Source organism: Neofelis nebulosa, chromosome 7 (genome assembly GCF_028018385.1).
Source record: "Neofelis nebulosa isolate mNeoNeb1 chromosome 7, mNeoNeb1.pri, whole genome shotgun sequence".
Classification (NCBI taxonomy): domain Eukaryota; kingdom Metazoa; phylum Chordata; class Mammalia; order Carnivora; family Felidae; genus Neofelis; species Neofelis nebulosa.
Genome location: NC_080788.1, coordinates 71747684 through 71768443, shown reverse-complemented (window position 1 = coordinate 71768443; position 20760 = coordinate 71747684). Strand labels below are relative to the sequence as shown.

The 20760-nt window shown below is 38.2% G+C and overlaps 2 protein-coding genes and 1 pseudogene across 2 annotated transcripts; all 3 read right to left on the bottom strand.

Moving 5' to 3' along the window:
* Positions 1-1462: 1462 nt before the first annotated feature.
* LOC131517944 (olfactory receptor 11H6-like) lies at positions 1463-2431 on the bottom strand. Its single transcript, XM_058740569.1, has one exon. It carries the CDS (start codon positions 2429-2431, stop codon positions 1463-1465), a length of 969 nt encoding a protein of 322 aa, XP_058596552.1.
* A 5951-nt stretch (positions 2432-8382) lies between these two features.
* On the bottom strand, positions 8383-10465 carry LOC131517943 (vacuolar protein sorting-associated protein 29-like; annotated as a pseudogene).
* A 5549-nt stretch (positions 10466-16014) lies between these two features.
* On the bottom strand, positions 16015-17122 carry LOC131516835 (olfactory receptor 11H12-like). Its single transcript, XM_058738349.1, has one exon. The coding sequence runs from the start codon at positions 17093-17095 to the stop codon at positions 16109-16111; it is 987 nt and encodes a 328-aa protein (XP_058594332.1). The 5' UTR covers positions 17096-17122; the 3' UTR covers positions 16015-16108.
* Between the last annotated feature and the right edge of the window lie 3638 nt (positions 17123-20760).

The window sequence follows — 20760 nt, the reverse complement described above, 5'->3', positions numbered from 1 at the left end:
TCTCCCATTCACTAAGTTGCCTTTTTCCTTTGCTAATGGTTTCCTATGCTGTGCATAAGTTGTTGTTGTTGTTGTCTTTAATTTTGGTATGGGCCCAATAGTTTATTTTTGCTTTTGTTTCCCTTGCCTTTGGAGATATATCTGGAAAAATGTTGCTAAGGCTGATGTAAAAAAATTACTGCCCATGTTATCTTCTAGGAGTTTTATGGTTTTAGGTCTCACATCTAGGAGTTTAGTAAATTTTGAGTTTATTTTTGTGTATGATGTAAGAAAGTGGTCCAGTTTCATTCTTTTGCTTGTAGGTATCCAGTTTTCTCAACACCATTTATTGAAAAGTAGTCATACTATCTTATTTCTAGCCTTAGACTCATATGCACTATTCTCTTTGCATGGTTTGTATTAATTCTAGTACATATAGGGAGAAAAACCTCTTTAAAATCATGAAGCATTTAAAATATGAATTATTTTCTGATTAAGTTTCTTACAGGTAGTCTTTTTTCCAGGTCTCACCCTGTTTCAGTACATATATTCTTTTGTACTGAGTGGTACTGGGTGGTACTAAGATAAGGAAAATAATGAGTTATAAGGACCCTAAAACAACCCAAAAAAGTAAACATTTGGAAAAAAACCCACTATTTTCACAAAGTCCTATTTAAGAATTAAGTTTGCTGAGGAGAAATTTTTTGAAGAGTCCGAAACTGCCAAGGACCTACATATGGAAGACAGTTATTCTGAATAAGAAAGGGAAGGATGTTCTGGTCATTCTGGTGGGTGGTGGGAAGAGGATGAGGAAGGAAGAAGAAGAGGCAGACCAGGTATAATATGAGAAACTGACTGGGTGTTCAGCACGGTGGCCTTTCCTATGACTCTCCCTAACCCCAGCTGGTAGTCAGGTTAATAAACCCACACAAAAATGGAATTACTTTGGTTTTGGATAAAATGTTGAAGGAGATGAGTCTCACATCCAGACTGGTGTGATCAAAATAAGACAGGATGTAGATTCAGGGATTGGAAGAGAAAAACACACACGAGCATGTTTGATGGTGTGTGTGTGTGTGTGTGTGTGTGTGTGTGTGTGTGTGTGTAGGGAGAGAGTGATGGGTGCTTTAGACACCTGAGCATTGTGAATCTGGGGGTCAGGGACAAATTTACCTATATCTGCAAAAGATAGAAACTGATCTGTTGACACCTGGGTTATATATGATTTTTCTGCAAAAAGGCCTGAAAATGTCTCACATTTTCCTGTTTGCATGCAAGGTGCACAGGAATATTAATACATTATAGCCTAGTACAAATGATTTATGCAAGGTCTTGTAAGATCTTGTTTTCTATTTGCTTCATTGAAATGTATTTCTAAAAATATTCCCTGGGATATGGGAAACATATCTGTCTCTCAAATTTGCATAAGACCATTAACCTCCTATAATTTTATATCACTATATGTCCAACACATATATGGATTCTAGTTCTTGAGAGGCTGTCTTTGACCAAGTCTCATAATCCTAAATAGTTTTCTCAGGGCCTGCTTCATCTCCTTATTCCGGAGGCTATAGATCAAGGGATTGAAAAGTGGAGTCATCACAGAATAAAATAAAGTCACAATTTTCTGAATCCCTGCTGGATTGCCTGCTGTTGGACTCACATACATCACCATGATGGAGCCATAGAACAGGGACACCACAGCCAGATGGGAGCCACACGTGGAGAAGGCCTTATGCCGACCTTCTGCTGAGGGGACCCTCAGCACAGCTCTGATCACCAAGGTGTAGGAGCTGGTAATGAAGAGGAAGGTGGAGAAAATGAGGACTGAGTTAAAGATGGCACAGATGATCTCAGTGGCAGGAGCTGCCACACAAGACAGATTCATAAGGGGTCCTGGATCACATAAAAAATGATCAATTGTATTGGGACCACAAAAAGGAAGCTGGGAGATGAGGTAAACTGGGAGGAGAAAACAAGAGAAGCCACACACCCAGCACCCAGCTCCTATTCTGATGCAGCGCTGAACTGTCATGACAGCGGGGTAATGCAGGGGCCTGCAGATAGCAAGGTACCTGTCAAAGGCCATGGCAGACAAGAAGAAGGTCTCAGTGGTGCCCATGGAGAAGAAGAAGTAGAACTGGATGAAGCAGCCATAGAAGGAGATGGAATTGGTCTCGGAGAGAAAGTTGGCCAGCATATTAGGGACAGTAGAAGTGACATACCAGATCTCCAGGAAGGAAAAATTGGCCAGTAGGATGTACATGGGAGTGTGGAGATGGTCATTCCACCACACTGCACAGATGATACACAGATTTCCCATTAATGTCAGGACATAGATCACAAAGAAGATTGAGAAGAGGAGGATCTGGACCTCCCAGGTGCAAGGGAAGCCAAGAAGAATGAATTCACTGACAGGGTCAGAGTGGTTGTTTTCAGCTGGGATTTTCATGTTTCTCTCCCTCAAACTGCAATAACAAGACATTACCATGTTACAGATGACTTTGCAGAAGTTTTCTCATTAAGGTAGTCTCTGATTTTCTTTACAATTCAATTAGCACAGTTTAGGTTAAACATTTTCAGCATTCTTTGACCTAGTGATATTGGGAGGAATAAGGCACTTGGAGATGTGGATGCTTATTACAGCTTTACCATCATGATCACCATGCCCATCGTGGGCCATTAAACACCTGCCTTTGTTTAGTGTCCTTAGCACTATATAAAATTAATTAGATGCTTTCTTGTCATTGAGAGGCTTCAACCTAGGTCAGAAACATCAACTTAAAAGCAGTTATTTATTTTGAGAGAGAGAGAGAGCACAGGCAAGAGTAGGGGAGGGACACAGAGAGAAAGAAAGAATCCCAGGCAGCCTCCATGCCCAGCATGGAGCCTGACGCGGGACTCGATCTCACAACTGTGAGATGATGACCTGAGCTGAAACCAACAGTCTGATGCTGTACGGACTGAGCCACGTAGGTGTCCCAGCAACCTCAACTTTTAATCAATGATGGCTTACAGCAAATTTTCTCTCCATATTTAGTGACATATGCAAAATTCTTCAAAGTACTCCTCATTTTTAACTTGGTTCTCTTTGCATTTAAAAAATTGTTGCTGAAGAGGAGTAAGTTTCTTATATTCTCACCTTGAATAACATTTTAAATGAAATTGGTATGAATGAATGAGGTTCAGACTAAAGACTAATGATTCTTTTTTAACAGAGATTTTCCCTAACTAGAATACACAAGCTTCAGTCCTCAGCTGAAATTTATCACATGCAGGGAAAGTACCTCACAGTGACAGTCTATATACATTTTGCCAGGTAAACTAAAAATAATTATAGTGTTATGTCACTGAAAGCATTCTGAGATTTAAACAACAATTCGAGATCTGTGCATAGACTGTTTGGTTTCATTTCTCCTTATATATTATTTCAGGCTTCTATGTCAGAGTTCCTCCTGATTGACCTGACCTGTATATGTTTTTTTCAGGACATAATCCTTGATATTTTTCCTTCTCCAACTATACTCTTTCTGTAAGTGACCTGACACTAGCCCCTTGATATAAAAACTATGTGAGATAAAGCCAGATTTTTCTCTCCCTAGCTATGAAATCTCTTCTGCAACCTGGATTTTTCTACCCAATTTCTTACTTAACATCTCCATTTGATATCTAATGTAACATGCCTATGACTGAACTGTTTTTTGATTATTCTCCCCTCAGACTAGCCAATCCTTCTTTCTCTGCCATATCACTACATGGCACCTCCATTCACTCAGTTGCCCGGGCCATACACTTTGGCCACATCACTTCTATCCCTCTCACTACTCTACATCCAAAACCATCAGCAAATACTCTAGGCCTCATATTCAAAACATTCAGAATGTGCACAATTTTTAGCATTCTTATCAGCTTTCACCCTGGTGCACCCTACCACGGAATTCTCATTTTGACTACTTACAAGAACCTCTTAAATTGCTTGTTTCCATTTTTATATGCCAAGACTGTTAGCCACATAATAGCTAGATGACAGTTTTTTAAAAACCTGATCATGTCAACTACTTGCTCTCAATCTTTTAAACACAGTTAACATACCTCCCAATTCCTTTCCATGGCTAAGAAGACCAGTAAGGCCTTCCTCCATGTCCTAATTTCCTACCACTTTTCCTCCTATTAGCCCCACTCCAGCCATACTGATACTTGATTATGCTATGTGTGGCCCATATCAAGGCCTGGAACGTCCCTATCTCAGTCCTTCTCTCTGCTCTGCCAATATTCACATGTCTTAATTTGTTACTCGATTCCAGATTTCTGGTAAAAATCAGGAGGAGGACATTACTTAGCTCACCAACATATTCCCAGAAACTAGGACACTATCTGGTATGAGTGTTTATTAAACATTTGTTGTCTTAATCAATGAACATGCCTAATAATAACCAATTGGGGAAATAATTATCTATAGCCAGAGGAAAAAAGTTAAATGCAAATACTAGAAAACTCCAGTTGGCTAAAAACAAAAGCAAGACAACAAAGATTTAGTTTGTTATGAGGATGCACCATCAGTCCAAGTAAACAGGAGGACATCCATGACCGGAGCCATCTTAAGACAACCCTATTTGAATCATCTTTCTTTAGGTCTCTCTCATCCACTCTGTTTTGTGTTGTGAGCTTTCTTATTGTTGCTAAGTAATAATCATGCTGTAAGGATGTGTGTATTGTGTGTGTATACTGTTTCTTGCTGTCTTCTCTCTCAGTCTCTAATTGTCCCTATCTTTAAATGTTTTTATTAGATGGCCTTTACAATATTTCCCTCTCATTTTTAAATAGGTATGTGAATTGTTTTAAACTATTCCCTCTTAAAGGGAATGTGTTTATAGTCTATAAATGACATCCCCCCCCCCACCATGTCCTTTAATAGAAAAAATGTCCTGGTGTGCCTGGGTGGCTCAGTCAGTTAAGCATCTGACTTCAGCTCAGGTCATGATCTCACCGTTCGGGAGTTTGAGCCCCACGTCAGGTTCTGTGCTGACAGCTCAGAACCTGGACCCTGCTACAGATTCTGTGTTTCCCTCTCTCTGTGCCCCTCCCCAGCTTGCACTCTGTCTCTCTCAAAAATAAACATTAAAAACAATTTTTTTAATAAAAAAAGAAAAATGTCCATCTCTTGCCCCATATTCAGGGGCAGGAAATCTGGTATATATAATCTGAATAAATAATAATGTATACAATGAAGTTTTCATTTCACAATTTATTCTTGGCCCATGTGGTTCAGCTAACATCTCAAGTAAAATACTGTTATTTTTATTAACTATATTTACTGATATATTTATAAATAAAACACATGTGACCTACGATTTATTTAGACCAGTTCTGATGCTGGAGGCTATGTTATGTAGTTGAGAATGTAACCACTGTCTATTAGGAGGAAGCTATTTTAACTCACATTTTCATATGGAGAAAACACAAGACAGGGTTAGAGAAAAGTGAAAAAGACATTACAAAGAAATCTGAGCTATGCCTTACCTAAAGCTGTTATGCGAGGATTATAGAATCTGGTAGAGGGGAGATGTTCTCTCTCTCCTGGAGTCAGTTTCAGCCTCTTTGTTCTCTCATTTCAGTAGGAGAAAGTGTGCAGCCAAACTAATCACAGTGGTGCTTGCATCCACATTCCTTAGCAGGCTTCTGAAAGAGGGTGAGTGTTGGAAGGTAATATTATCAAGAATAGGGTCACCTGGGTTGCTTAGCCCATTAAGCATCTGACTCTTGATCTCAGCTCAGGTCATGATCTCACAGTTCGTGAGTTCGAGTCCCAAGTCAGGCTCTGAGCTGACAGGGTGGAGCCTGCTTGGGATTCTCTCTCTCCTTCTCTCTTTCTCTCTCAAGATAAAAGAATAAATATTTTTAAAAAGTTATCCAGAATAGCAATTATTTGAAGCCCATACAGTGACTGTATTGACCTTCTCAAGCTGGTTATATGCAGTTGGAAAGGGCACTGTGGTCTCTCCTGATTTGGGAATGAGTGATTACACCCCTGCTTCTAAAGGAGGGTATATAGAAAACCCATTCTGAGCCATGATTATTCCATTCTCCACAGTCCATCTTGGAGGTGTGGTGATCCAGAACACTGTGTGTGCACTCAGGCCTTACTTTCAGCTGCATTGTACTTTTGAATATATGTGCCAAGGTTTGCTTCTGACCCTTCTGGATTATCTGACTTTTCCCAGAGGACTCATCTAGGAATAATAATGATAAAGCTTTGGCTAGATCTCAGAAAGCATTTCTTTAACTGAGGTCTAAATTGATCCAACCTCTAGGGGAAAAGAGGCCTGAATCTAAGCTGAAGAATAAGTTGGCCTTAAGCCTTGGATCAGAGTGTTAAATATAATCAGAAGCATCTGTGTATATGTTTATAGTAATGCAGCTGTGTTTTCTCGCAAAAAGACACTGAATTTAAGGATGAAAATGTAGGAGCAAAGGGTTCTACTTTTGAGGCAGTACCATATTGTTTTGATTACTAACACTTTGTAGTATGCTAACACTTTGCAGGTCTCCTTGAAATCTGAAATTGTGATGCCTCTGGCTTTGTTCTTCTTTTTCAAGATTGCTTTGGCTAGGGAGCTTGTACTTTCATGCACTTTTTCTGGGAATCTGTTATATTTTTCCTTTAGAAAAAATTATTGGAAACAGATCATATGTGCACATTTTTAAGATGTTTGGCACACAATTTCGTATTTTGATTTGATGGTCTTTCCACTAAAGAAGTCCTCAGGTGGGGCTGAGGAAACATTTCAAGTGAAGTTTCACCATTGAGTTTATGTTGAGTTTATGAAGAGAGTCTCTTGGGGCGCCTGAGTGGCTCTGTCGGTTAAGCATCCGACTTCGGCTCAGGTCATGATCTCACAGTCTGTGAGTTCAAGCCCCATGTCGGGCTCTGAGCTGAGCGCTCAGAGCCTGGAGCCTGCTTCCGATTCTGTGTCTCCCTCTTTCTCTGTCCTTCCCCCACTCATGCTCTGTCTCTCTCCTTCTCTCAAAAATAAATAAACATAAAAAAAAATAAAAAAAATATGAAGAGAGTCTCAAAATTTAGTTCAGGCAAGATATAAAGACAGTAGAGAAAGTTGAACTGGAGGATGAAGCAGAGGAAAAAGCACTAAAACAAAAAATGAAGTCTTGATAGTTTTGTGTTCAGAATATAGTGATGGAGGTAGGAAGTTCCATTGACCCTTACTGCTTTCTTATTCCTCTCCTATGGTAAGGCCTCCAGTTCCCCATTATTAAGTGAGCAGTAACCATATGTCTCCCTTGTAGGTCTCAGAGAAGATAGAAAAAGGCAGGAGACCAGTCGGGTGCTCTGGCAGAGAGAGATGTCAGCAAACCACAGTGAAAGGCCTGTGTGGACAACCACAGTGATTGTCCTCCTGACAGGGTCTGGCTTATTCAGTAACTCAGGCCTTTGGGCAAAGGAGGATTTGGTATTAAAAGATACTTTACCTTTTAAAAGCCCTTGAGAGCTTTTCTGTCTTCCACTTGAGTTTGCCCTGTGGATAACATGCCTGGGAGATCACATAAAGCTGGCTCTGGAAGCAATGAAGCTCCCTTTCCTTGAGCACCAGACTTGTGTATGCTTCAGAGTTCAGAAGAGGCTGGAGAAAGGCCAGGGGATTCGTTGTCAAGATGACTTGACCTTGCAAAACTGTCAACCTCATTGTGAATGTTACTCAACATACTTGATACTGAGTCCGTCTATTTCTATGGCTATTCCTTTGCATTTATTTATTTATTTATTTATTTATTTATTTATTTATTTATTTATAAATGAAAGGTAGCTGTTTCATTGCTGAGAGAAAAATGTAAGCAAGAAAGTCTACAATTCTTTTTACTCACGCACTGCTTTTGTAGTAAAGTTCCAGATATCAACTTTAAAGGTACTTACTTATAAGGGTAAATTCTTCTTAACATATGACCATTTACTGTGCGGTGGACATTTTTTCATAGAAATAATACACAGAAGTGGAATATATTCTTATAGAGTACAAGAAGCTTAAAGCATGGTATTAACAGAAAATGATACTGTATTTTACTGTAAAATATTATAAAAGTGATACAATTTTTTGGCTCATAAATGTTTACTTGATTTGGACAAGGGAATGAAAAAAACAGCAAGACAGTCCTGGCCTTAAGATTTCTCTGTATTCTGGGCACCTAGGTGGCTCAGTGGGTTAAGCGTCCAACTTCGGCTCAGGTCATGATCTCGTGGTTCATGTGGGGCTCTGTGCTGACAGCTCAAAACCTGGAGCCTGCTTCAGATTCTGTGTCTCCCTCTCTCTCTCTCTGCTCCTCCCTTGCTTGCACTTTGTCTCTCTCAAAAATATTTAAAAAAAAGATTTCTGTGTATTCATTTTTCTTTCACATTACTTTAATTAGCTGATACACATAAGTGACAACTGTAGAAGCCTGGATATCCATCAACACAAATGACGGAATAATGTTTGTTTCCAAGGCATTATATGCCCCAGTGGCAGAACCTGAGTTATTGTAAAATTTATTTTCATGCTCAAATGCTTCAAATTTGTGTGTGTGTCTCAAGATATGGATATTCACATCAAACTCCCTCTGCAACAGGGCTAAAGTGGCCATATTCCCCATAGAGTAACATGATACCCATGGATCAAATTAATTTTGAACTGCCAACAGTCACAACTTTCTGTTCTGGATAATTCAGATTCTCATTGAAGTCTCCTGTCACAACATGAACATCACTGACCAGAGTCTTGAGATAGTCTTAACTCTCTTTGGGGCAAAGGTTTCCAGTACAGAGAATGTGTTGACTCTTTCCTGGGACCTGCAGTTTTTTTAAATGTAGCCAGCAAACTTGTTGGACTGGTATGGAATGTGTAGGTCTCCTAATACCAACACCAAATGAAGAGAGAATAGTCTTCATCTTTAGACAGGGATTCTTTCAGATATAGATTGGAGTACTTGGTTAATGTGGGAAGCATCCTGTCACTGGGCTCAGCTTAGTCACCACAACTGCTGCTGCCTTCTTTCTTGGGCTCCTCTGCAACCCTCTTGCATTTTAGAAAAGCCCTTCTTTCCTTCCTTCCTTCCTTCCTTCCTTCCTTCCTTCCTTCCTTCCTTCCTTCCTTCCTTCCTTCCTGAAAAAGTTTTTTAGTGTTTATTCATTTTTGGGAGAGAGAGTGAGCATGAGCAGGGGAGGGGCAGAGAGAGAGGGAGAGAGAATCCAAAGCAGCTCTAGGCTCTCAGCTGTCAGCATGGAGCCTGATGTGGGGCTCAAACCCATGAACCCATGAGATGATGACCTGAGCCAAAGTTGGCCATTTAACCAACTGAGCCACCCAGGTACCCCAAGAAAAGCTGTTTCTTAAGCTCACACTACATTCCATCACTGTCAGTCCCTGACAGGATGACAGGATGTCCTGTTATTCTTGGTCTTCCCTCTCTATTCTAGTATCTAGGAGATTTCAAATTCTGTAATAGATCTCAGACCAAAGAGACACAATGTCACTGGGCAGAGATCCTAGGAATATAGACTAATTCTAGACTGTGGAGTGAACATTCTTTGTCTTTAGGAAATTAATTTTGATGGCATTATCTGAGTCATCACTCAGATTTTCCACAAATGACAGTTCCTCATTTGGCCAGTTAAATTGTGGCAAGCTTTAACCCAGATGTTTCCCCTTAATCTCTGCCTAGCCCCTGTCTAGCTTGAGGCCTCTCTGGCTTCCCCTGGAGAAGGCCAGGATCTCTATGTAGGGAGAGTCTCCATTTTTTGCTTTCTTCCTTATCACTTTCTACTACTCATTCTTCTACTTTGTCCAGAAAACTTAAGTTGTAGTAGGGTAGCAGTTAATTTACCCTTAAGCAGAGGAAATGGAGCTCAGTGGAGACAGAGTTGAAATTTCTTAGGAAGGATTCTCCTGTAACAAAGATAAAAAGCCTTTCTTCTGTGATTCTTTCTTCTATATTGGCCTCTTCACTCTCACACATAGGTGTGACACCTCTGTTAAGTTAAAGGTGGGAAGAGCCAGGGCAAAGGGAAGAGTGCTTTGTTAACTTCTTCTCCCAAATATGCATTTTTTTCCTAATTTCCCTCTTACCAACACTTTCTACTTCATGATTTCCTCTTTTCTAGTCTGATTTGGGGGTTTCAGTTCTCACTGCATTTGCATTATATCCTTCTGACATTTGAAAGAGAAAGACCCTTCTTCATTTTCCAGGAGAATTTTCTTTCTTCCTTGCAATAAGAGCAACCCACTATGTCCATCATTTCTATCTCTTTCCTCTCCATCTTCCCAGTAGTCTTAACATTAAGCTCCTTTGTAGCAGGAAATTGAAGAAGACCCCATAATATTATAAGAGAGAATTTGACCTATACACTGAGGAAGTTTTGAAATGAGAGCCAGGACTGAGTTTGGGTCATTTAGTATCCCAAAGATAGAAAGGTTTCCCACACTCTGAGTCCTATCATGCTTACTTTGATTGAAACTCTCTAAATTTTTTTGCCTGTTTTTGGAGTAACAATTATATAAATTTTATTATAGAGATATTAAAATATTTTTTCATCTATCTTCCCAATAATTCATTTTTCTTAAGTACTACATGAGGTACTTTTGTTTGTTGAAGTTTGGGAAACAAATTTATATTTAATTTTTCCATACACATTCATGAGTTTTGATTAAATTCTTAGGCAGTGTGGTGCCTCATGTTTTTTGTTGTTGTTTCTGTTCTTTTTTTAAAAATTTTTTTTAACGTTTATTTATTTTTGAGACAGAGAGAGACAGAGCATGAACAGGGGAGGAGCAGAGAGAGAGGGAGACACAGAATCTGAAACAGGCTCCAGGCTCTGAGATGTCAACACAGAGCCTGACACAGGGCTCGAACTCACAGACTATGAGATCATGACCTGAGCCGAAGTCAGACAGACGCTTAACCGACGAGCCACCCAGGCGCCCCATGTTGTTTCTGTTCTTAACATTTTTGTTTTTCAAGACTTTTCTCTTGAATCAGTTTCTCTTGCTGTTCATTTGGATATGAATATTTGCTTGAATATCAACCTCCTAAAGTGGTATAATTGAGAAAAGGGTATATTTCTAAATTTCCATCACTGTAGTCATTTTCTCCTTTTTTGCTCAATCCATGCATGGCAGAGATACATTAGCTTCATACTTACTACTTACTATCCATTTTTCTTATCTTTCTGCCTAATACAGTCTTCTATTCTGGTGGCAATGTGCTCAGCTTGAGAAATCAAATGGTGTAGTCTCCTTTATATAGGGGTCATTGAGTGGCACACTTCTGTTCAGAGTTATAAGTGGAGTAGAGACTGGCCTCCTTCTTGAAGTCTGCCACTTTAGCTCCTATCTTAAGACAATAAGGTGATTTGGGGGATGAAAATACTAAGAAGGATTTATCAAAAAGCCAGGAGAGGTTGAGTCCCTCAGGACATCTTGGAACTGCCTACCTCTGAACTGGCATAGACTATCTATCTCTAGAAGTATATATGTAAGGGAAAAAAACCCCAAATATTTACCTTGTATAAGTTGCTGTTACTTGGATTTCTGTTATACACAACTGAATCTAAGGCTAATATATTCAACCATTCTGGGTTCCTGGGTAGATCTTGAGTTTCCTTTTTGTTTTCATCACTCAAGTGGGTAAAATCTGGAATGATTGAATTACCTAATAAAAAGTAATTATTGCTTCCAACTTTTAAAAATGGAAATATAGTTGACTTACAATATTGTATTAGTTTTAGGTATACAACATAGTGATTTAAAATTATATACATTATTCAATGCTCAGCATAATAAGTATAGTTACCATATGTCATGATACAGGTTATTACAGTATTATATTGACTGTATTCCAATTCTTTCATTCTGGATTATCTGCTTCTTTTTGAGATAGTTGAATGATCATTTTAAAAAATGGCTCTATTTTTATTATGATGACTTAAAGTATATATTTTGACAGAGAAAGAAATGGCCTGTGTTCTTTAAAAGAGATGGACATTTGAAACAGGTTGTTTTAAAAAAACAGAAGTGCATAAAAGGCAAGTGTTGAAAGCATAATAATTCAAGCTCTCTTTTAATGAAAAGTTGTTCTTATACTAATAATAAGCAGGGGCTTATGTGAGAGATAGAAAAATGTAGAGGGGAAGTCCCCAGGGAAGATTTTCCTCTTTTTGAAGATTCACTTGATTGCATGGTATGTCTATTTCCTCCATTTTCTTTCTGTTCTGAGCATCTAGAACAAAAACTGCAAAGCCAGAGTTTGCTGCCAAGAATCTCTTTACAGAAAGAGCTGATTTTGAGTGAAATAGAAGCATGAGGAAGCCAAATTTACTTCTCTCCACAATGTGACCCCACATGGAAGTCTTTGAGTAGCTCTGGAAAGGCACCTGTTATAAGGCTTACCAAAGACAGTAGCATTATCCTTCCTTAATGCACAAAATAGAAACCTTAGGTTAAAATATCTAAAGGAGTTGCTCTAAGTTATATATCCCTTTATAAACATTGATTTTTTAAACTGCACATCCTTTGTAAATTAGATGAAGTATACATGCCTATCATGGAAAAATTAGGAAATAAACAGTAACATAAAAGAAAAAAAAAGAATCTAAACCACCCATAATACCATCACTCTATTTAAGTATGCTTATGTAATAATAGTGTTTCATGATCCGCCTTTTCATTCAGTAACATAATATTTTACCTATTGAATATTTATTACATAAGTCTTCATGTAATGTGTGTAGTTACTGTCTTAAAACAATTGAGGAGAAATTCCTATAAGCATATCTCCTACATGCATATCTCTTCTACAGTATTCATTTCCTAGATAAATCCAGCTTTTTGACCTGCATTGCCATGAAGTTCTGAAGGTAACTACACAGGACACAGCCAGGGTTTCCAGGAGAGGAGGTACGGCACAGCAGAATTCTTACTGATCTGGAAGTCAGCACAACTGCTTCCTTCACTTCCTTGTGTGACCTTGGACAACACACTTGCTTTCACTTGGTCTCATCTATGGAATGACTATGAGAATGTCTACCCTAATTCTGTCACAGAGTGTGTGAGGTTGAATTGAGAGAGTATGTCAAAGTATTTTGTAAATGATAAAGAGCTTTCCAAGTGAAAAGTATTAATATTAACTGAAATCAATCAATCATATATACTATGTATAAGATTCTATTCTAATTAATCTCCTTTATTCATGACAGCCTTTCTGTGAGGGAAGTATTATCATTAGCTCTAGTCTATAGATTTAAAAAATCAAGAAAGAAAGGATAACTTGGGTAAGCTCACACAGTTAGCGATAGTACTTAAATTTGTAACCAATTTATTTTTCAGAGTGTTGGCCCTTCTCCTTGATAGTAGCAGGAAAGTGTGGGCCTTGTAGTTAGCCCACCTGGGATCCAAATACTCTCTCTGACTATGTAAGTTTCTCCTTGTGCCTGTTTCATTATTGGAAAATCAGAGATACTGTAACACCGACCTGACCTCTTTGGGTTGTTCTGAGTAGAAAATAAAGACTTACTTGTAAAGGACTTGGAACAGGTGCCAGGCCCCAAACAAGTGACTCAAAATGTTAATTATTATTCTTGTCAATAAGGATAACCCTTTCCATAAGAGCAAACCCTGTGGTGGTGAATTTGCACATCTAAACTTGTTAAAGTAATAAATGCACTTTCTATTTTCCTATGATATTGTTTCCCCACGTGTCCATGCTCTTACTTTTCCTAAAATCTTGAACATACATAATTTTTGGTTTTATGAATAGCTTTTACTTTGTGAGGAAGTTAGTTACAGTTGAGGGATATTCAACATTTAGCTTACCAAGGGTTTAAAGGCAGTTAGTAAACATCACGACTACATTTGAAAGTAAAAACTAGACATGTTTTTTTTTCATTTTTCCCAAGAAAACTAACAATAGGTTTTTAACTATGATCTTGCTTTTTTTTTTTTAATTTTTTAATGTTTATTTATTTTTGAGACAGAGAGAGAGAGAGAGCATGAACAGGGGAGGGTCAAAGAAAGAGGGAGACACAGAATCTGAAACAGGCTCCAGGCTCTGAGCAGTCAGCACAGAGCCCGACGCGGGGCTCGAACTCACGGACCGTGAGATCATGACCTGAGCCCAAGTGGGACGCTTAACTGACTGAGCCACCCAGGCGCCCCAATCTTGCTTTTTTTTTTTAAGTTTAAATGCTCAGAAAAGAAAGAACACTATCTTTATACTGCTCTCCCTAAAACCGTTTCTCTCTCCCTCTCTTTTTGGGATGCAGTTTGGCTTTGAGAAAATATTGTATAAAATGGTAGTGGTATATCAAATAATTTAATACTATGGAAAGGATTGTGAACCAATCATAATATTTGGAATTGCAAGAAGGGATCATTGAAGAGTTAGTGGCTGTGTAAATGTATTAACTGAATAAACCCAAAGTGGAGATTTTTAACATTATGGTAGAAATATTTTCTGGCTTGACTACCTATTCTTCAGCTCTTTGATTTTCGTATCTCAGGAAACTGAAAAGTCACATATCCTGGGAAGGGGTATAAATTAGAAAACATCCTCAAAGAACTGGTTAAGTGAGAGATACATGGCAGGGTTCTGGTAAGTAAAATTGACTAAGGAGCTCAACAATTTCTCATATCAAAGGGAAAAATAATTGTTCTATCTAGAAAGTCTGTTTCAAAAATCACAAATCCATAATGTGCAAATCTTTCGAACTGAGTAATCCATTTCTTTACCAGGAAACTGTTCTAAGATAAAAACCCCAGAGGGAAAATTGATATATGCATATAGTAGTCTTACATCCTGGATTTTATGGGGGCAGTTTTTGGATTAGATGATGAGTCCAATCCAGTTCGAAAACATCATTATGGCAAATCTTTATGAAGATTTAATTGAGGTATTAATTTTTACACTAAAATAGTGGAAATACTGTAATGTATAATGAAAGGATTGGTGGTAGATGGAAGGAAGATCTGAATCCCTGGATAATAATGAAGTGGTCATTATTGCATAATGGTGGCATTCATTTTTCTCCTAATCCCCCTTCTGGAAATTCCCTTTCTTGCACAAGTCAGCTTCAAGCTACTTGGAAGGACAATCCTCCTTCTAGGAAAATATTCATCTCACCACGTAAAAAATTACAATCCATACTGTATTAGTATGAATGGAATGTTATAGTTCCTAAAAAACAATAATTATAAAAACTTGCTATAGTATAGGAACGAGTTTGATGTTATAGTAAGCAAAGCATATGTATAAATGAAAATACCTTACAGGGATTGAATTCTAGATGCTTTTCTTCTTTACTGATTTTCCTTAATGTTATTTTTACACTGTTTTAACAACAAATAACAATGAACTGTCACTTATTTTTTTAAACTTAGGTAATTTATTATAAAGTAGATCATTTCCCTCTCCAGTTTTAGTAGGAGATATCCTATCATCTAAAACCTAACTAATTGACTAATTAAGCTTTTGGTAGCACTTTGTCTAGGTAAAAGTATTGGCAATCAGAATACTGTATTTTGGAGTATTTTGATTGATGTTGTTAGAATTAGAATTTGCTCTTTAAGGAGCTTAGAAAGAGGTAATGTGTAAGGAAAACAAATGACATATGTCTAAATGTCTTTAGGCTACCATAGCATTACTGTCCCATAGAAATTTTGGATAATTGATTTTAACGGTTTATTTGCCAGGGGTGACCACATCACCAAAATAATACAGTCAAATATGAAAAGAATGACAAACAGAAAAAAATACATTTTCTTCTTTTATTTACAATCAGACAACTAAAAAAACAAAATGACATAATTTTATTGATCCCAGAACTGTTAATCTAAATTATCAAATAGAACACAGATATTTTCATATGAACACTCCAGAAAACACCTAGATGTGTACATTCCTTAGGTCATATACACTCTAAATGGCAAAGTGGAACCCAGTACTTCCATGTATTTATATATAACCTGGCCACTTTATGATTATAAGTGGCCTCATAGATGCTTAATTTCATAAGCTGATATAGTTAATATCACTAGACTTATATTTGAAGATTTGAATAACTGTATAATCCTGACTGCTTTTTGTGAGACTATACTGACCTGATAATGGAGGGATCATCAAGTGTATCTTGGATTATGTTGAGATGCCCCAGAACTTTCCTCAGGGCTGCCTTTATCTCCTTATTCCGGAGGCTGTAGATGAGGGGGTTGAAGAGTGGGGTTACCATAGCATAGAACAAAGTTGCAACCTTCTGTATACCAGCAGAATGTCTGAGTCTAGGGCTCACATACATGACCATCAAGGAGCCATAGAAGAGTGATACCACAGCCAAATGAGACCCACAGGTAGAGAAGGCCTTATGTCTCCCAGTGGCAGAAGGCATACGCAACACAGCTAATAAGACAAGCATATAGGATCCAAGGATGAAGAGGAAGTTACCAAATATAACTAATGAGCTTAGAGTGTAGCAAAGCTGTTGGGTTGTTGGGGCAGAGGCACATGCCAATGCAAACAGTGGCCCTGGGTCACACACAACATGGTCAATAACGTTCGGACCACAGAAGGGCATCTGAGAGATGAATAAAATGGGGATCACGAACCACAGAAATCCACAAACCCAGCAGATAATGACCAGTTTGGTACAGAAATGCCCAGTCATGATATTAGGGTAGTGCAAGGGACGGCAGATAGCAAGGTACCGATCAAAGGCCATGACGGCCAAGAGGAAACATTCAGATGTTCCCAAAGAGAAAAAGAAATAAAATTGGAGGAAACATCCAGCAAATGAGATGGTCTTTTTATCTGAGAGGAAGTTGACCAACATCTTGGGGACTGTAGAAGAGACATACCAGATCTCTAGAAAGGAGAAATTCCCCAGGAATCTGTACATGGGGATGTGGAGTCTCCATTCACACCACAGAGCACAGACAATGGCCCCGTTCCCTGTTACAGTCAAAGCATACATTGTAGTAAAGAGTGAAAATAGGAGGATCTGAATTTTCCACTCACAGGAAAAACCTAAGAGTATAAATTCTCTTACAGAAGCAAAGCTGGAATATGGCTCAGAGACATTCATTGAGTCACTAACCTGCAAGATCAAGAGACATATTGTTATCAGTTAGGACTGGTTTCAAATGTGCTCCTTTTTCAGGGTAAAGAGAAGACAATGAACATGGGGTCATCAGGAAGAGAATGTAGTCTACTTGTTCTTGGCTATATACTCTGAGTTTTGGGCATAGTAGGTAGCTGGCTGCACAGAAACAAACTTTTGCCTGCTTCTGAATCTCTCCCTCATTATGCCACCATGATAGAACTAGGCAAAATTAAACTCACTTTGTAAAGCTTGTTATTTTTGGGTGGGGAATGATCTATGATAGTTTCTGAGTAGCATATAACACAGAGTTAACACTTAGTTTCTTATCCTAAACCCATTTTATAGTGCAAGAGACTCAGTAAAGAAGGTTTTAATTTTACCATTAACATCTCAATTAAATATATTACTTAACATATCATTTAAATATGAAAAGAAATGGACATATTGTATAGCAATTTGGCAGTAAGTTTAAAGCCAATATCCCTGTATTTTGGTTGTTACTGCTGTTAACTTAAGCATCGTAAAAATGTAATTCTATAATTTTACTTACCAACACTGACTTTTAATATTGCAGTTCTTCAGTGTCTTCTGTAGGAAGCAGTGGCTTTAAGTTTTCACTTAATCTTTCACCTGTAAAAGTTTGCAAAATAACAGCTAGGTATGGGGCTTTTTTTGAAGTCTTTCTTTCCATAAAATTTGGGATTGATTTTTCTTATATGCTTGTTTAAATTAAAAATTTGTACCAGATGGGGTGCCTGGGTGGCTCAGTTGGTTAAGTGACTGACTGTGGCTCAGGTCATGATCTCGCAGTTTGTGAGTTCGAGCCCCGCGTCAGGCTCTGTGCTGACAGCTCAGAGCCTGTAGCCTGCTTCAGATTTTGTGTCTCCCTCTCTCTCTACCCCTCCCCTGCTCATGCTCTGTGTCTCTCCATCTCTCAATAATAAATAAATATTAAGAAAACTTAAAAAAATTGCACCAGAAAAGAGAAGTCAAATACTTTTTCTTTAAGTACACTTACTTTATCCTACATTCTCATGGAAAAGGTGTCAGGGATCTGAGTTTCCCGAGTGTGTGTGCGTGCATGTGTGCGTGTGTGTGCGTGTGTGTGTGTGTGTTGTGTGGCAATATGCAGGGATGTGAGTTCTGAAAGTTGTAAAGGCTTACATTTGGGTCACAAACACAAAATTTTCAAAAACAAATTTGCTTCTAAACTATTGTCCATACCAGTGCTCTGAGAAGTCTTTTATAATGATTTGGTGGAAGCTGTCTTTGTGCTTTTAGTAGCATGTATCTATTTTTTAAACGTTCCCAAACAGGAATATTAATATTAAAATTAAGAAATTCTGGAATGAAAGAGAATTGACACAGAGGTGTCATGACTTTCTGCAGTGCTCAAAAGGTAAAAATACCATAGTTTTGACATCTACCAAATCTCTAGGGGACCTGGGTGATGAACCATATACTTCTTTGGATAAAGAGTTTTATTGCTTCACAAAAATTAAGAATGTACTTTCTTTATCACACGTTCTCCTGGGACTTGGTCTCTATGGCATTAGGAAAGTTCTTCTCTAAGCTGATGGATACTTAAAAAGTTAATGATTGCATGTTCTCTCAGGAGTCAGTAAAGAGTGACAACTTCTCTGAGGCACTATTATTTACAAATAGTTTGCCTACCTGGAATATAGATTCTAAAAAGTTTTTAGAAGACAAAATTTGAGGAACAATAAAGCAAAATGTGTCATCAAAAGTTTTTTTTTTATTTTTTTAATGTTTATTATGATAGAGGGAAACAGAGCATGAGTGGGGGAGGGACAGAGAGAGACGGAGACACAGAATCCAAAGTACGCTTCAGGCTCTGAGCTGTCAGTACAGAGCCCGATGCGGGGGTCGAACTCACAAACTGCCAAGTCATGACCAGACCTGAAGTTGTACACTTAACCGACTGAGTCACCCAGGTGCCCTTACCAAAAGTTTTGATATGAGTTTCAGGAACACTTCTAATGTCTGTGCACATGTTGGAAGATACAGAAATGAAGTACAGTGAGCTTGATGAGGAAAATGTCGAGGTATAGAACACTGTAGGACATTGACAATAAAATTTGTAGAAGTTAGAAGTAACTTTTAAAAGGACAGCTTGTCAGAATTGTTTAGGTAGGAGAGAAAAGAGCAAGAAGTGTCAGTTTTTTTTTTTAACGTTTTTTATTTATTTTTGAGACAGAGAGAGACAGAGCATGAATGGGGGAGGGGCAGAGAGAGAGGGAGACACAGAATCGGAAGCAGGCTCCAGGCTCTGAGCCATCAGCCCAGAGCCCGACGCGGGGCTCGAACTCACGGACCGTGAGATCGTGACCTGAGCTGAAGTCGGACGCCCAACCGACTGAGCCACCCAGGCGCCCCTGAAGTGTCAGTTTTTTAAGGTAACTGACTTCAATACTACAGAGGAACATGTGGCTTCCCAGTTAATATGAGAGGAGTATTTGATGTCATTGATTGGTGTCCCCTTTTTACCTTATGGCATATGAAATTTATGTAGTATGACTAAAACCCCCAGGTGGGAATGATGCTCATACCACATGGTGTAAACTGATAGAGAACATCATGATTGTATTCCATAGGAACGCGGGTCTGTGGACCACAGAATGAGGAATATCTAAAAACAAACTCCTCACATGGAAAGACTAAGGAGGAAAAATGGTACTTAGACCTTTATTACCTCTTAGTTATACTACTTCAGGACTTAGAAACTCCTAAAACATAGCCTTGATCTTATTACTTGCCTGATAAAAAACATCAATGGTTTTATTCAGAAATTCTCAAGTTATCCATAAATTGGTATCAATTTTCTTATCTTTCCTTACTCCCTTTTATACATAGATTGGACAGCATTTTATTCTCTAGATAGCTTTGAATTTCCCATATTCATTTCTTTGTGGTCTCTCTGTTTAGAATCTTCATTACTTCCATATACACCTGCAAAAACCCCATCTATCCTTCAAGGTCTATTTCAAATGACATTTTTCCGTAATGCTTTTCCTTATTCCCCTAACCAAAGCAACTTTTCCATCTCTGAATTTTTATTTAACCATCTTTGTATCTTTCCTAAAACATTTGTCACAAGCTGCTGTATGTTATCGTTATTTGTGTACTTATCTTTTCTCTCCTCCCACATTGTTAAGTCTTTTGAAGTTGAGAACAAACATCAATCAACTTAGAATTAATCAAGGTGAAAAAATACATGCATCTACTGGTCCTCATTAAATATTTGTCATATAAATGACATTTTAAAAATTATATGAGTTTTATTATTTGTAAAAACAACACCTGGCATACCAAAGTTAATAAAGACAATTCCAAGGTGCATGACTGCATTATCCTGTATTTACAGATGTGAAAGAAATTTGGAGGAAGGGAGAAATCTATACAGTTTAAAACTCCCTATGACAGACATCTTAGTTCATTGAAGAGGGCTTGAGGTATGACGTAGAATAATGCTACTCAAAGTATGGTCAGTGCACCAATGCAGTCCTCAAATTGTTACCAGTCCATGATAAATACAGAAATCAAGAGTAAGCATTTAAACACACACACACACACACACACACACACACACACACACACACACACACAATTATTAACAATAGACTAAT

What these genes read in the sequence shown, in the direction of transcription:
- LOC131517944 (XM_058740569.1), bottom strand. Translation starts at nt 2,431, where the DNA reads ATGAAAATCCCAGCTGAAAACAACCACTCTGACCCTGTCAGTGAATTC.
- LOC131516835 (XM_058738349.1), bottom strand. Translation starts at nt 17,095, where the DNA reads ATGAATGTCTCTGAGCCATATTCCAGCTTTGCTTCTGTAAGAGAATTT.